The sequence below is a fragment of the Pantherophis guttatus genome, chromosome 2 (assembly GCF_059756535.1).
Source record: "Pantherophis guttatus breed Tessera chromosome 2, ASM5975653v1, whole genome shotgun sequence".
Classification (NCBI taxonomy): Eukaryota; Metazoa; Chordata; class Lepidosauria; order Squamata; family Colubridae; genus Pantherophis; species Pantherophis guttatus.
This window is the reverse complement of record NC_142064.1, coordinates 50,026,792-50,041,643: the sequence shown is the minus strand read 5'-3', so window position 1 is coordinate 50,041,643 and position 14,852 is coordinate 50,026,792. Positions and strand designations below refer to the sequence as shown.

Below are 14,852 nucleotides of genomic sequence, written 5' to 3'. Positions count from 1 at the left end.
CTAGGCAAAATGATCAGGAGACAAGTTGATAATTAGTTTCCACATCTTATTGCCAAGATGATTACATTGATATGTTCATGAAGTCAAGGGGAATTGAGCTCAACAAAGGAGACTTTGCATCTATTTTATAGATACAAAGGACAATTAGCTTACCATACCCTTCACTTCAGAAGAGGAACAGCCAACATGCAAAAAGATTAGACCTTCCTTCCTTTCCTTTTGTATTGGATAGGAGATGTGGTGATCTTTCTTTGCACAGGCCAACAGAAGTAATAATCACTGATTAGCTTGACACTGCTTCTGAAAGGATAGAGAATGAAAGTATGAAAAGCTCTTAATTGCTGGATGATTATCTAGAATTCTTGCAATAGAAATGAAGGGAGGCAAACAATTTCTAAGAATCTCAGAATCATTCTTCAAATACGCATTACTTTAAAAAAGAGAATGATTAATTTATGCTACCTCAAGGCATGGAAATAGCTACTAGTTATGAAGATTTAGAAGAATAATGAACATTTAATGGTGGACAAAATTGTTCGTGGCTGTAAATCATCATGGGACTTTCAGGACATTGCCATAGTATTTATAGAAAACATTCTTGTGCCTCCACATTCTATTTATGGGTTTCGCTATAATATTTGGTTGATAAGATTGGGAAAGGTGAGCTCTTTGCAGAAAACTCTGGGTTTTCATGGAGCCTGGCTCCCCTTTCTCTCCACTATTTAGTACCCAATCTTTTCAGCTATTTGTGGGAAGACGGGCTCACCTGTTTGTCCTCCTGATGTAGGAAGGGATGGGGGGGGGTCTCCTTGATTCAGCTCCTGTAGCTCACTGAATTTCTTCCTTAATGGCAACAGCAGTGTGACTCTTGCCTTTATCCAGGACAACAGTGAGCAAAGAAGCAAAACCACTCGGTGCATGAAGACAGCACAACTGCAATTGCATTGCAGAAACAAGTCAAATGTTAACTGAAGGCTATGCTCCATCTAGCTATTAAACAAATCAATCTTTTCTTTGTACAAAGCATTGTCGCTGCTTGCGACAGCAACAACTAGCATTGCCCTCCTGTAAGGGCAGCAATTTGCTGGTCTCTTTGTTGATGCGTGACAAAGCGGTTCGGTGGGGGGAGGCTGCTGTTTACCTCTTCCCCATTTTGAAGATGGGAGGAAAGCACATTGGCAAGGCTACAGAAAGAGCCCAATGGCAGAAGTGAGGGAAAAATAACCATCGCTTTCATATGAGGCATTTTTAACGTTGATGAGGCACTGCTTTCTGGCATTCAACTGGAAAGGGAATTAAAATAACAGAATGTTGTGTCTGTTGAGGGCTAATCAATTTATTACCGCATACACTTTTGTGGACTATAGAGCTCTGTAATGAATTTGTAATAATTTTAAAAATGCCACATGATTCTTGGCTACTTTTGCTGCAACAGATTAATGAAGTTAACTCTTTGCATATTAAACATGAAGTTTAGAAAAGTTCCATTTTCATTTAAGAAGTGTGGATTTCAACTCCCAGAATTCCCCAGCCAATAGATCATGAGGCTGAGGGATTCTGGGATTTGACATTCATACATCTTAAATTAATGAAGATTGAGAAACACTGGCTTACACAAATCTAAGCATCATTCACCAAAATTCTTCTGCAGTGTTAATTATTTTAAAAGCGTGTAACTGACCTTTTTATTATACTGGCAGTGCTTAAATGATTTACAACAATGTACAATTGTAAAATAAATCATGAAAGCTAGAAAATACAGTAGAATGATTAGTTTACTTCCATGCAGTTTCATTTCATTGCTTCTTGATCAGCACAGCAGTAGCATTGCTCATGAATTGCTTCTTAATTGCACCTTAATTAGTGTAATTGGTGAAACAGTGTTATTCTGCAGTACAATGGAAGGAAAAAAAATAGAAGAAATTAATAATTAACCCCTCTTCCTTGTGGAACTGAGTGAGTGGGAGTTATGAGATATTATTAATCACTCTATAGAAATGCTGCTGCTCTGAACTGGAAGCAATCAGAAACCCCCCCAAAAATGGGGCAATCAGAACCCCCCCAAAAGTTAATAAGCAAAAGCCAGACCATCATAAATAGCTTCAATTGTTCTTTGAAAGTCAACACCTGAAAAGCCAGCACTGACATTTTGTTGGTTTATTTTTTAAAATCTGGTTTATCAAACAATAGAAGTAGAAAAACACTAGAGTGCAGATATTAATCATCTGGATTCTTTTTTTAAAAGGGAAATAATGTATTCTAAACTAACTATCTAAACTGGAAGTAGTTACAGAGGGATCGCTGTTACTTTTTTTACTTCTGCTGTAATATGGCCAGGCCAATGGTGAAAGTCAAGGGGGAGGGAAGTAGAATGATGTAAGCAACATCATAGTGTAAGTCCTGCCCCCTTTTCACTGAAGGCTGGAGTGTTCAGTTTAACGTTTAAAGGACTCAGGTTGGAATTAGAAAAGTTTGTTAAAGGAATTGCTGACACAGAAAGTTGCAGCTGTAATGAGTGTAACAACAGTGGGACATTACTGCCTAGCAACAAGAAAGTTACACAAAAGTTACAAGTTAGAAGGACTTGTTAGAAGGATGCTAGCTAAGGCATGTAGATATATAAACTTTGGTAACCTCTAGTTTATTATAATAGTAAAAAATGCACCTTTTTTGATAAGAAAGCTTATTAACATAAAGATGAGATTTTAGAAAAAGGAGGGTAAAGTAGAAGAAACGGATCAAAAGAAACATGTGTCAAGGAACCAATATTTGATTCTTTGGGTGTTAACTTTCTTAATCATAGCTGAATAAAATTTGTGTTTGTGCATTGTTTGGGGTCTTGCTCAGGGGTGGGTTTCTACCGGTTCGCCCTGGTTCGGTGGTGGCAGAAGGCTCCGCCCACCCGCCCAGACGTCATCAAAAATACTCTGCACATGTGCAGAAGCACCGCACGCTTGTAAAACAAGTGCACGCACCCGCACACTACCGATAACGAACCGGTAGCATCTCTGGTCTTGCTCCTTTAGCTGCTGAGACCCTTTTGCTGGAGTATACCAATAAATGAAGCTGAAAATGCCATTTCTCGTGTCTGTGGTCTTTATTGACTTTGGCACCAGGCTAGGACCTGTTTTGAGTACAACATGTTGTGATGTTGCTTTTGTCAAAAGCCTGTAAATTCCTCTGGCTTACCTTTACTGGCAACTCTTTCAAAAGTCATAACATTAATTGAACAATTCTGTGTTAGCAGTAGCATCACAACCATCTGTGGACTAGAAAGATGATTGCTAGGATGCTAGTGTTCTACACCAAAGGCTCAGTGCATAGAGAAATGCCTTTTAAAAGCAATAACAGCTAATTGAATTACTTACATGGTAAAATGCTTTCCATAATTGTTTAAAGGACATGTCTAAATTTGGCCTGAGCTTGCAGAAGTGTCAGCTGTCTGCTTTTAAAGCAGAATTCTAGTCTATGTGGATTTCTTGATTTGATCAGGAAAACATTTCTCATATTTTGAGCAGTCATGTTATGGTACCCTGGTCTACCATTATTTCAGATAATGATCCCTTCTGGGTTATACGTTACGGTGTGATCTACAATCTTGTTATCCTGCGTAGTGAACTCTTGGGAGATGTGAATCGAGAAGGATTAAGAAATGCTGTCTGGCGAACTTTACAAAAACAAAAGGGTACTGAAAAGGATGATCGCGTCCTGGATGCAGCAAAAGTAGCAGAGGTAAGCTTGAAATTTAATATTTAAATCATTGTCTAAATAATGTTATAACTTCAACAGCTGTCTCCTACTTCCCTACCACAACAATCCTGTGAATTGAGTTAGGCTGAGAGGAGGAGTCTGGCCTAAAATCACCCAACTGGCTGAGGGAGGCCGAGAACTCACAGTGTCCTTGTTTCTAGACCACGAGTGTAAAACTTGCGGCATCATGTTGCCATCATGTGATGTTTCATGATGTTTTTCACATTTGCAGAGCTGGGGTGGACATGGCCTGCGTGTGATGCATCCAGCCCGCAGGCTGCCAGTTTGACACCCCTGTTCTAGATCAACTCCTTAACTACTACAAGAAAGCTGGTATTCCTTCATATCTTCCTTCATATTATGCAACTTTATAAGGCTGTATATTTATTTATTTCACAACTTTTATAACTCACCCCAGTCTGTAGACCCTCCACAGAATACAACAGAGCAAAAATATTTGATTTCTTTTCCTAAACAAAGCTATCACTTATTTCTATTAAATATCTTTCTTTTTTTTTCAGCCAATGTCCCCAACTTCTTTTTCAATTTTGTATTTGTTTTATAGAGCATGTGACTAAGATTGATTTCTTGCTTTGCTTTTCATTGGAATAGGATTTAGCTATACAAATTGCCCCCACTATAACGAGGTGAAAGTGAGAGAGCATAGGGAATTTTTTAGCCGTAGTCCTGTTTTCTATAATTTCTGGATCACCTGCTATGAAAATTACCAGTTCTCACCTTTTGTTTGGGCTATGTTTCCTTCTATGAGATAGCCATATCACTTGACATAATTACATATCTCTTGCTCCTGACCCCCAGTATAATTCCTGTGTCCTATAGTTTCAGGGAAGGGACGATGGTTTTCAACCTGTTCACAAACTATCAAAGCTTATAGTGCAAATGTAGCTTTGATTTAAATATTTTAGCAAGTGGCAACACTTGACTAATCTTGTCCGAACTTGGAAGCTAAGCAGAGTTGGATTTGGTGAATTTGGATTGGAGACCACTAGGATAAAACAGGGTATAAACTAGAATGAGCATATTATACAGGCATTCCTTGACTTATGACTGTTATAGAGCCTGATCATTATGGTTATAAGTTGTAGTGGTCATTGAATGAGGAATTATATGATTGCCCTGCTTAACCACAAATCCTGCTCTCCTTATTGTAGTTGTTAAGCGGAACATGGGGTGCCTCAGGGATGGGAGAGACCTTGAGTGGCCTGGCGCAGACCCAGGCCTGCAACTGCAGCACCTACCTAGCTCACATGTGACTTGTCCTGGATATCCCAGGGCCTACCCCACCCCCTGAAGTTACCCCTTGCTCTGCTTCCTGCCAGCTGGGTCCTCCATTCTTGGGCCTCCTCCACTCCTGTCACATATTGGTCCACTTACCTTTTTCAAAGATTGTCTTTGGGAAAGAGAAGCAGCCAATCTTCTGTGTGGCCTTCCCAGGAACAGGTCCCCATTTTTCGGAGTGGTCCCCATTTCATGCCATCCCAAATGGCAATTGTGATTGCTCCAAAAAGATTGAAGAACTGAGTATTTGCAAAGCATTTATTTTGCCCCAAAGCTGTGATCTTTTTTTATATTTTACAGATAGATGTATGTATCCAAAGTCTGAATAGTAAAACTATTCAAAATAATTTAAGCATTATTTTTTCCTACATGTGGTTTTTTTATAGTGAAGAAATAAAGAGAAGGCATATAAACAAATAAAAGAGCATATAAACAGTGAAATGTATATTTTAAAAATATCCAAAGCAGTACACATCATTCACATGGAATGAATACTGGACTATGAGCAATGTGAGCATTGTCTAAAAATATTTTAAAGTATAAAAAGAATGGGGATGTATGTTATAGACAAAAGTATGCATATCTGGACTTGTTCCATGAGCCTTCTCAGTACTTTTTAGTCACTGGAACCAGCGCTGCAATGTTTAAAAACAGTTAAATTGTTTTGAACTGTCAAGTCACCTGGTGAGTGTCTGGCCATATAGTTTAAAATGTTATGCTATTAGAAATATTAAATACCCTGCATGTGAGAAAAGGCAAGAATGATTGACCTACTATATATTGCTTTTTTTTTGCTTTCCATAAAAGATTATATATCTATGTTTTAGATATATAGATTATATATCTATGATTAGAGTAGTTGAGAAGACACAAGCAGAAATAAAGTATATGTTAGCATTTCACAAAAAGTCATGTAAGGATAATGTAATGCTTATATAAATGCTGTGGAAATAGCATATCATTTCCAAATAGGGCAATATTTCTCACTCACAAGGACAAAAAAAATGTATGTAGTGTATTTGTGCATTAAATGTCAGGCAGCTTGAAAGAATATGTGTTTCCTTTTGAAATCAGATCTTATTTTTCATAGAGTTAAATGACATTGGAGAAATACAATTTATAATTCCAACAGATAAGGAAGATAAATTTGTTATAAGCAAAATTTAATTATACATTAAACATTCTGCCTGTTCTTATTATTTTAGGAAATTAGATAACAAAGTCTGATTTATTGAACTGAAAGGAAAACACTTAAAATATTTAAATGTAGCTGTAGAGATAGAGAAATTTGCCTGCTGGTCATTCTAGGTACTCCTATATAAGCACCCTGCCTGGATATTTGAATAAATGCAAATTATGCACCAAAATTCAGTTTATACAATGTAGGTTCATCTCCGAAAAAGAGGGGAACAGCTTATTTGGGTCAGTGGGACAATTAACCTTTAGCCAATTAAGTTCTAGCAAGTTAAATTTAGCACAAAATAGATCCAGCCATGCATAGGGTTAAATCCATTTTATCCAGTCAGTCATACTGTGAAATACTAAATCCAGCCAATTACCCTGTTTTACATGCCTAGTCATCCAAGAACAGGAATGCTTGAAAAAGCAACCTTCCATGGTAAAATTCACTACTAAGGCATGGCAGCAGAGCATATTTTTATATGCTGGTTGGTTGCACTAAATGGATTTTACTTTGTGATTTGAAATTTTATTTATTTTTTCATATTTTTAATTTTAGTTACAATAGTAAAACCAAATACATTTTTGTATTTGTAACTAGGAAAGCAGAAATAGAAAAAATAAAAAACTTAAAAAAATAAAAAAATAATAGAAGATTAAAAAAAATACATAAAAAATACTTTAGAGCTTCATCACAAATGAAAGCAAATTTGAAAACTCTTCAACTCTATAAGGTAGCAAATATCTTTTCTTCCCATAACATCTATACCCTCGTCCATAAATCATCAACTTTTCAGGCCTGATGTTCAACCAAAAATTTATAAAGTGTTACCAGAGCTTCATAAACATATTTTATTATAAGCTTGATCAAATCAACCAACTTTATATTCTTTCCCTTTACGTCCAACAATCTTCACTTTTCATTCATCCATATGACGTTGTGGGATTTGGCCTCTCTTCAATTTTTCTTTTTCCATTGCAAAGGATTCTTGAGGCTTTAAGAAATCTCTTGTAAATCCAGTAAAAGTCATTATCCAGATCATTCTTCTGGTCTATCATTTGCATTTCCACTTTGATTTTCAAAACTTTAACAAACTTAAATTTGCATCAGATTTAACCTCTTTTGGGCATAGTCTGTCCATAGAAGCAGATATTATTAATGACATTTCTGATATTATAGATGTTAATGTCTTGGCCCATTCTTTGAAAATCTCCTGAAGTATTTTAAAGGTTTTAACATTTTGTATCATTTTGTAAATCCTTATACTAACCAAAAAAAAAAAAGGAGGAGGCAAGGTCTGAATGGAATTTGTCATCCCCTTTTAGTGACCAATTTCTGAAATCATAATGTCTCAAGATTCTGACTTGATATAAACAAAGCAATTTGGTTTCCACAGGATGCCATTCATTTTATTTAATTATTTCCAAAATCCTATAGTAAATGTCTAAGGGTTTGCAATTTGTCTGGACTCTTAATTCATGTATAACCCTCTAATCAAAATCATATTCAGCCTTTTGCTGGATATTTGCTGAATATAAATTCTTATATTTATATTAATTTTTCTTTCGTTCAAGAAGGAAGGTAGACTCACCAGGTAGCTTTTCAAATATGTCACTCTGAAGATCTCTAACAGCCTTAGAATAATAAATAATTTATGAAAGTGATTAGAAAGTAAGTTTAGCAAACCCAATGCCATTTAAAAGACTTCAGAGCTGTTATGAGGATGATGGCTAATCTCTTTGTTTCCCAGTGTTTAAACCCACAAGAGACTGTGTCCTGTAGTCCTTTTGAGAAACAGCTGTCAGGAGCACGATGATATTCTGTTCTCTTCTTGCGTGGAGAGTCTAGAGTCTTGTCTATTCATCAGTTCTTTGGCCTTGCCATGATTGTTGTCTCTACTCTCTGCAGAAATGTATTTAGTTCACCATACCTCGCAAGGTTTTTTTATGGAAAAAGCAGGCTCTTTTAGTTCATTGTGGCTGGGATTTGGGGGAATTATAAACTTAGGGGAACTAGAAGTGTTTTCCTAATTCTTCCAAATTACTGTCTTAATAAGAGTGGAAAGGAGCAGTGTTTTCTCTTTGCTGGGCAATGCAATATGGGAGCCCTTTCATTGCATATGAATACTAGAACTAATTTTAAAAATTTTCTTTTTAGGACTCGTCTGCATAGAACTAACTAGAACAGTGTTTCTCAACCTCAGCACCCTTAAGCTATGTGTTGACATAAGCAATGCCAACTCCCAGAATTTCCCACCCAACAAACTGGAGTTGGTCCACACCAGTGGTGGGTTGCCCCCGGTTCGGACCGGTTCGCAAGAACCAGTAGTAAAACCGGCAAGAGGCCCTGCCCACCGCCCCGGATGTCATCATTGGTGATCTGCACATGCGCAGAAGCAAGACGCATGTGTGAGCGAAGTGAGCGTGCACATGCGATCCCGTTGTGAACTGGTAGTAAAGGTAAGTAGAATCTACCCCTGGTCCACATAGTTTAAAGTTGCTGAAGTTGAGAAACACTGACTTAGAAAATGTATTACTAGTATTCATAGAACATAGTTGAAAGGGGCTTTAATTTCATCCTAATTAATATAGAACAGGTCTTGATTGTCTTTCTTGTGACACAGATGAAAGTACTTGAGAATGTTCTCAAAAAAGTTGTCTTTTTTGAAGCTGACATATCATATTTCCCCTTTTTCACTTTATAAAGCTTAGTTTCCAGCCTCTGATTCATCTTTGTTGTATTCCTTTGAACCACTTTCTTTGAAATTCTTTAAAATGTGATCCCCAGAATTAAACAAACCGGTACTTTGAATGCAGAATATAGTGGAATTACTGCATCCTGGGATTTGGAAAATATAATTCTATTAATACAGCTTAGAATTGCATTGGACTCTATGGCGAAATGTTATACTGCTGATTCATTCCATTCATTCAGCCACAATTCTAAGATCTTGTTTCAAGTCACGTATCACCATCTGGTACAAATGGATTTGGATTTTTTTTTTTCTGATGAAAAGCTTTGCACTAATTTTTGTTACATTTTATTTTATTATATGAGAGCACTTATCTAATCAATCAAGATAATTTTGAATTTGGTTTTATAGGTTATTAGATACCTGCCCTCTTTTGTGTCATTGCAAATTTTAGAAGCATTCCCTCCATCTCTTCTTCCTAACGATTAATGAAAACAAGGAGAACTAAACCCCACTTTATATATCACTTTATTTAGATGAGGAACATGCTTTGAATATAGTTTACATGATGTGTATGGCTCCCTCTAATAAACAAAATATCGAAATTATACTTGTCTAGCTAGCTTATCAGAATCTAATATGGCAATTTATCAGATGTTTTGCTGAACCCAAGATGTATTATACCTGTAGCATTATCAGAGTCTTCTAAGGCGATTTGCCTGGCTAGAAGATGAAATACCATTATCCTGACAAAATCAGTTCTTGACAAATCCATTCTAACTTCTGATAATCACTGCTTCATTTTCAAGCCACTTGCAGAATGACAAATTTATGACCTACTCTAGGATTTTCCAACTTTCAGTGTCAGATTGACTGGTGACTCTTTCTTTTTCTCATTTTTGAAATAACAACATTTATCCCCTTACAATTATGTGGTATTTTGCCAAATATATCAGGACTTCCCATGGGCAGTGGGTAGAGCTTAGGTTGTCAGCAGGTTCATTCATATCTTTATTTTTTGTATCTTTTTTTTTAAAAAACAGCCTATTCTCTCCCCCCCCCCCAGTTGTAATGAGCAAACTGGTACCATTTGGTGCTATGGTAGTTTGGATGGCTTATCTACATCCCATTCGTAAGAGAATAATGAAGCTACCTAAAAACAGAAGGGTAGTTGCTCTTCTGATTCCATTTGATTAAAAGAAACATTCATTCTAGCTTAATAACTAATTTAGGAGCTCTCTAAAAATCAAACAAAACAAAACAAAAAAACAACCTTACAATTTAAAACCATTAGTTTTGCGACCATTTGAAGTTGGAATGGCACTGAAAACAGTGACTTACAATGGATCCTCTTGCTTACAATCATAATAATATATTCATATATATCTGAGTGTATAAATACTGTATAAAAGATGAGACGTGTAAGTAATTCTTAGTGTAAATGTGGAAAATCCTTCAGAAAGAAAAAGCTGTGGTCGTGCAGTGGTTAGAATGCAATATTGCAAGCTACTTCTGCTGACTGCTGGCTACCAGCAATTCGGCAGTTCGAGTCTCACCAGCTCAAGGTTAAGTCAGCCTTCCATCTTTCCAAGGTCAGTAAAATGAGGACCCAGATTATTGGGGACAATATGCTGACATTGCTTAGAGAGGGCTGTAAAGCACTGTGAAGCAGGGTATATAAGTGCTGTTGCTAAGTGCTATTATAACAATAGTAGTAAGATATTAAACTTTATGATGAACATGAAAATTAATATATTTGTTTCATTTAACTGTGAAAGACTTACATTGACACACATAGGGTTTTGCATCTTGATCTATTTCTAATTCTAGAGTGTGAATTAGGGAAAAGGAACATTGCGCAACCATTATCTAATATAGGAAATATATATATAATTACATAAATGAATGAAATTTTTGAGTAACTTACTGTTAAGCTTAGAAGAAATACTAAGAGGAAAAGATCTTAATGCTCCATGAAATTGCCATAACCAACCATGCACATCACATATTAAAAGATCTGACTGAAAACAGCCTGAAAATTAGTTTAGGATTTCAGCCTATTGTAAGTGTTGTGTTATTAATCTCAAATTCAGAAACTAAGATTGTCATGAATTGTCCAGAAAATCATCTTTCTCTGATTGTTAAATACAGTCAGGACCACCAAATATGAAGAGACAGGGTTCAGTGGGGAACAATGTCACCAGGCTGCCTGCCCATTATACTGCTTGTCTCTTTGCCAGTACTCTTTTTTTAACACTTCCTTGCCATACACAATCTCTTTATAATGCCTTGGTAAGACCACACTTGGAATACTGCATCCAGTTTGGTTGCCACAATGTAAAAAAGATGTTTAGATTCTAGAAAGAGAAGAGCAACAAAGATGATTAGGGGACTGGAGGCTAAAAAATATAAAGAATGGTTGCTGGAATTGGGTATGTCTAGTTTTTTTTTTTTTTTTATTGCAAAAGTTTTACAATTACATTTTCACCCCTTTCCCCCCCCCAAACTTCCCAAACTTCCCAACCTCCCTAACCCTCCCTAACCCTCCCCTCCCCCCAGACTTCCCTATAATATACTCATAACTGGTAAAAAAAAAAACACACACACACACACAAAAACCCTTAGTATGACACTTATGTGTAAACTTGAACCCCTCCCTCCCCTGTATAATTTTTCTTTTTACCTCATTTCATTAAAATATTTCTAATACATTATTTTCAAATAAAAGCTATTTGATACTTTCTAGTTTGATATTTGTTCTGAACATATTCTATCCACCTTTTCCATTCCCATTCATAAGTCTCTTGTGAACAATCTTTTAAGTATGCTGAAATCTTCGCCATCTCTGCAAAACTTGCCATCTTCAAAGTCCATTCTTCAATAGTGGGCAAAGCTTCATTTTTCCAATATTTACCTATCAACAATCTTGCTGCTGTTATCATATACAATATCAATTTTGTTTCACCCGATGTAAAACCCTTAACTATACCCAATAAAAACAATTGTGGAGAGAATTGAATTTTTTTCTTCAAAACATTCTGCATGACCCACCAAATTTTTATCCAAAAAGCCTTAACTTTCCTACAGGTCCACCAAACATGATAATACGTAGCATCCAAACATTCGCATCTCCAACATTTTGGCTGAACATTAGGGTACATACATGACAACTTTTTGGGATCTAAATGCCATCTATAAAACATTTTATAAAAATTTTCCCTCAGATTCTGCGACTGTGTAAATTTAACATTCTGAACCCAAATTTTTTCCCATGTTTCCAACATCACTGGTTCTTCAAAATTTTGTGCCCACTTAATCATACAATCTTTAACTAATTCAGTTTCTGAGTCCCTTTCTAGCAAAACATTATAAAGCCTTTTGATATGCATTGGACCTTTCTCTTTTATATGTCTAACCAATTCTTCCTCATGCAACATAATACCAGTTTTTTGGTCCTGTTTCCATCTCAATTGTAATTGATTATATTGTAACCAAGTTAGATTAATCCCTTCGTCCAACAGTGTCTGCAATGTCTTCAACTGCCATCTGCCCGCATCTGTAAAAAGAACCTCTTTGTATAACCCCCCCCGAGTGACATTATATTTGTATTCCGCAAAGTATGACTAAGATCCAGCCATAGCGGTATTTTATAATCCCATTTGAGTCGGTGCTTCTTCCAAACTCTCATCAACGAGTCTCTAAGTATATGACTTTTAAATACTTTATCAACTTTGTCATCATAAAATAAGTAAGCATGCCATCCAAATTCAAGATCAAAACTTTCTACATTCAATATTCCAGCCTTTTTACTTCCAAACCAATCACTTGTTAAAGTTAAAGCTGCTGCATCATAATATAACTGTAGGTTTGGAAGTTTAAGACCTCCTCTTTCTGGAACATCTTGCATAATTTTCAATTTCACTCTCGGCTTTTTCTCGTTCCAGACAAACTTATTGAGTCCAGTTTGCCAGACTTTCAATTGTTTATCACTTTTAAGCACCGGAATCATTTGAAACAAAAAAAGAAATCTTGGCAAAATGTTCATCTTAACTGCTGCTATTCTTCCAAGTAGAGACAGCTGCAGTTTTTTCCAAGTCTCCATGTCTTTCTGCACCTCTCGCCACAACACCTCATAGTTATTTTGAAACAATTTCATGTTTGATTCTGCAACCTGAACTCCTAGATATTTTACCTTAGGTACAGTTTCAAAACCTGCCCTCCTTTCAAGCTCATGTTTGCGATCTTGTGTCATGTTTTTAGCTATCATTTTAGTCTTTTTTGGATTCAGTCTAAAACCTGAAACTTTACCATAGTCTTGTATAATGTCCTTCATCAAGATTATTGATTCCATTGGTTGTGATAGGGTAACAACCAGATCATCTGCAAATGCCTTTATTCTGTAATCCTCTTGCCTAATCATTATACCTTTCAAGATATTAGAGTCCCGTATTGTATTTAGCAAGACTTCTAATGTTAGAATAAATAAAAGTGGGGACAACGGACATCCCTGTCTTGTTCCTTTTTCAATTTTAAACTCTGTTGTCAAACTTCCATTAATAATGATCTGTGCCTTTTGCTCTTGGTAAATTGCTGAAATCGCCTGTATAAATTGATCCCCAAAATCCATCTTTTTTAAAGTCTTTAGTAGAAAATTCCAATCCACTCTATCAAAGGCCTTCTCTGCATCCAGAAAGACCAGCACTGCAGGAATCTGTTTATTCTTCTCAAGACATTCCAATAAATCTATTACTTGCATTACATTATCCTTCATGTGTCTGCCCTCAATAAATCCCGCTTGATCATCATGAATCACCTTTTGGATTACTGGCATCAACCTGTTGGCTAATACTTTCGCATAGATTTTATAATCTGTATTCAAAAGAGATATTGGTCTATAATTCTCTGGTTTTTTAGGACCGACTTGTTCTTTTGGTATCAAAGATATATAAGCAGTTGTCCATGATGGGGGTATTTTACCCCCTTGTTGAATATTGCAAAATAAATCTCTGAGTTGTCCCACCATTTCAGCTTGCAAAATTTTATAATACACTGCGGTCAAACCATCCGTGCCAGGAGCTTTGGCTGTTTTTAACTGTTTAATTGCTACTATTATCTCCTCCTCTGTTATAGGATAATTCATTCTTTCCTTTTGTTGATCAGTAATTTTTGTAACTCTTTTATCGTTTAAATATTTTTCTATAAGTCCATTCTGCACCTCCTCTTTGGCATATAGTTTGATATAATAGTCCACAAAAGCTTCTTTAATTAATTTTTGTTGAAAGATTTCTTTCCCTCCAATATCAATACTATCAATAGTCCGTATACTTTGTTTTTTCCTCAATGTGTAAGCCAATCATCTGCCCGGTTTATTAGCGTTACAAAATGTATTATGCTTCGCATATTGTAAGTTTGTTGCAACTTGTTCCGTCATAAGCATTTGGAATTGGTCTTTCAAAAATTTTATAGCACTGCGTATTCTTTCATCTGTTGGATTTTTAATAAGTAACTGTTCTTTATTCTTTATTTCTATTTCCAGTTCAGATCTTTTCTTTTGTCGAAACAGTCTATGTTTAGAGTTCATGTAGATAAGTACCCCTCTCATATAAGCTTTACTTGCGTCCCACACAATTTCAATTGGGGTACCTTTATTCAAATTTATTTCAAAAAATTCTTTCAAATGCTTTTTAAGTTCTGTTGTATTTTTTTCATATCTAAACAAGTTCTCATTTAATCTCCAAGAACGTCTCTCAACTTTATCCATCTCAATTTCTATCCATACTGGGCTATGGTCAGTCAAAGTTCTTGGAAAAATCTTTGTTCTTTTTGTCTTAACAAGTAAGTCATCTGTCAACAAAATGAAGTCAATCCTAGAGAAGGATCTGTGTCTGTCAGAAAAAAAAGTGTAGTCCAATTCTTTTGGATTATGTATTC

The 14,852-nt window shown here is 35.9% G+C and overlaps 1 protein-coding gene across 6 annotated transcripts in view; it reads left to right on the top strand.

Annotated features, from left to right (window-relative positions):
* Positions 1-14,852, top strand: part of TMEM232 (transmembrane protein 232) — a 139,526-nt gene that overhangs the window by 61,582 nt on the left and 63,092 nt on the right. For all 6 annotated transcript variants that reach the window (XM_087885945.1, XM_087885943.1, XM_087885944.1 and 3 more), the window contains one exon: positions 3,554-3,732. In XM_087885945.1, coding sequence (XP_087742071.1) covers positions 3,554-3,732 — 179 coding nt within the window. The remainder of the gene's footprint in view (positions 1-3,553; positions 3,733-14,852) is intronic.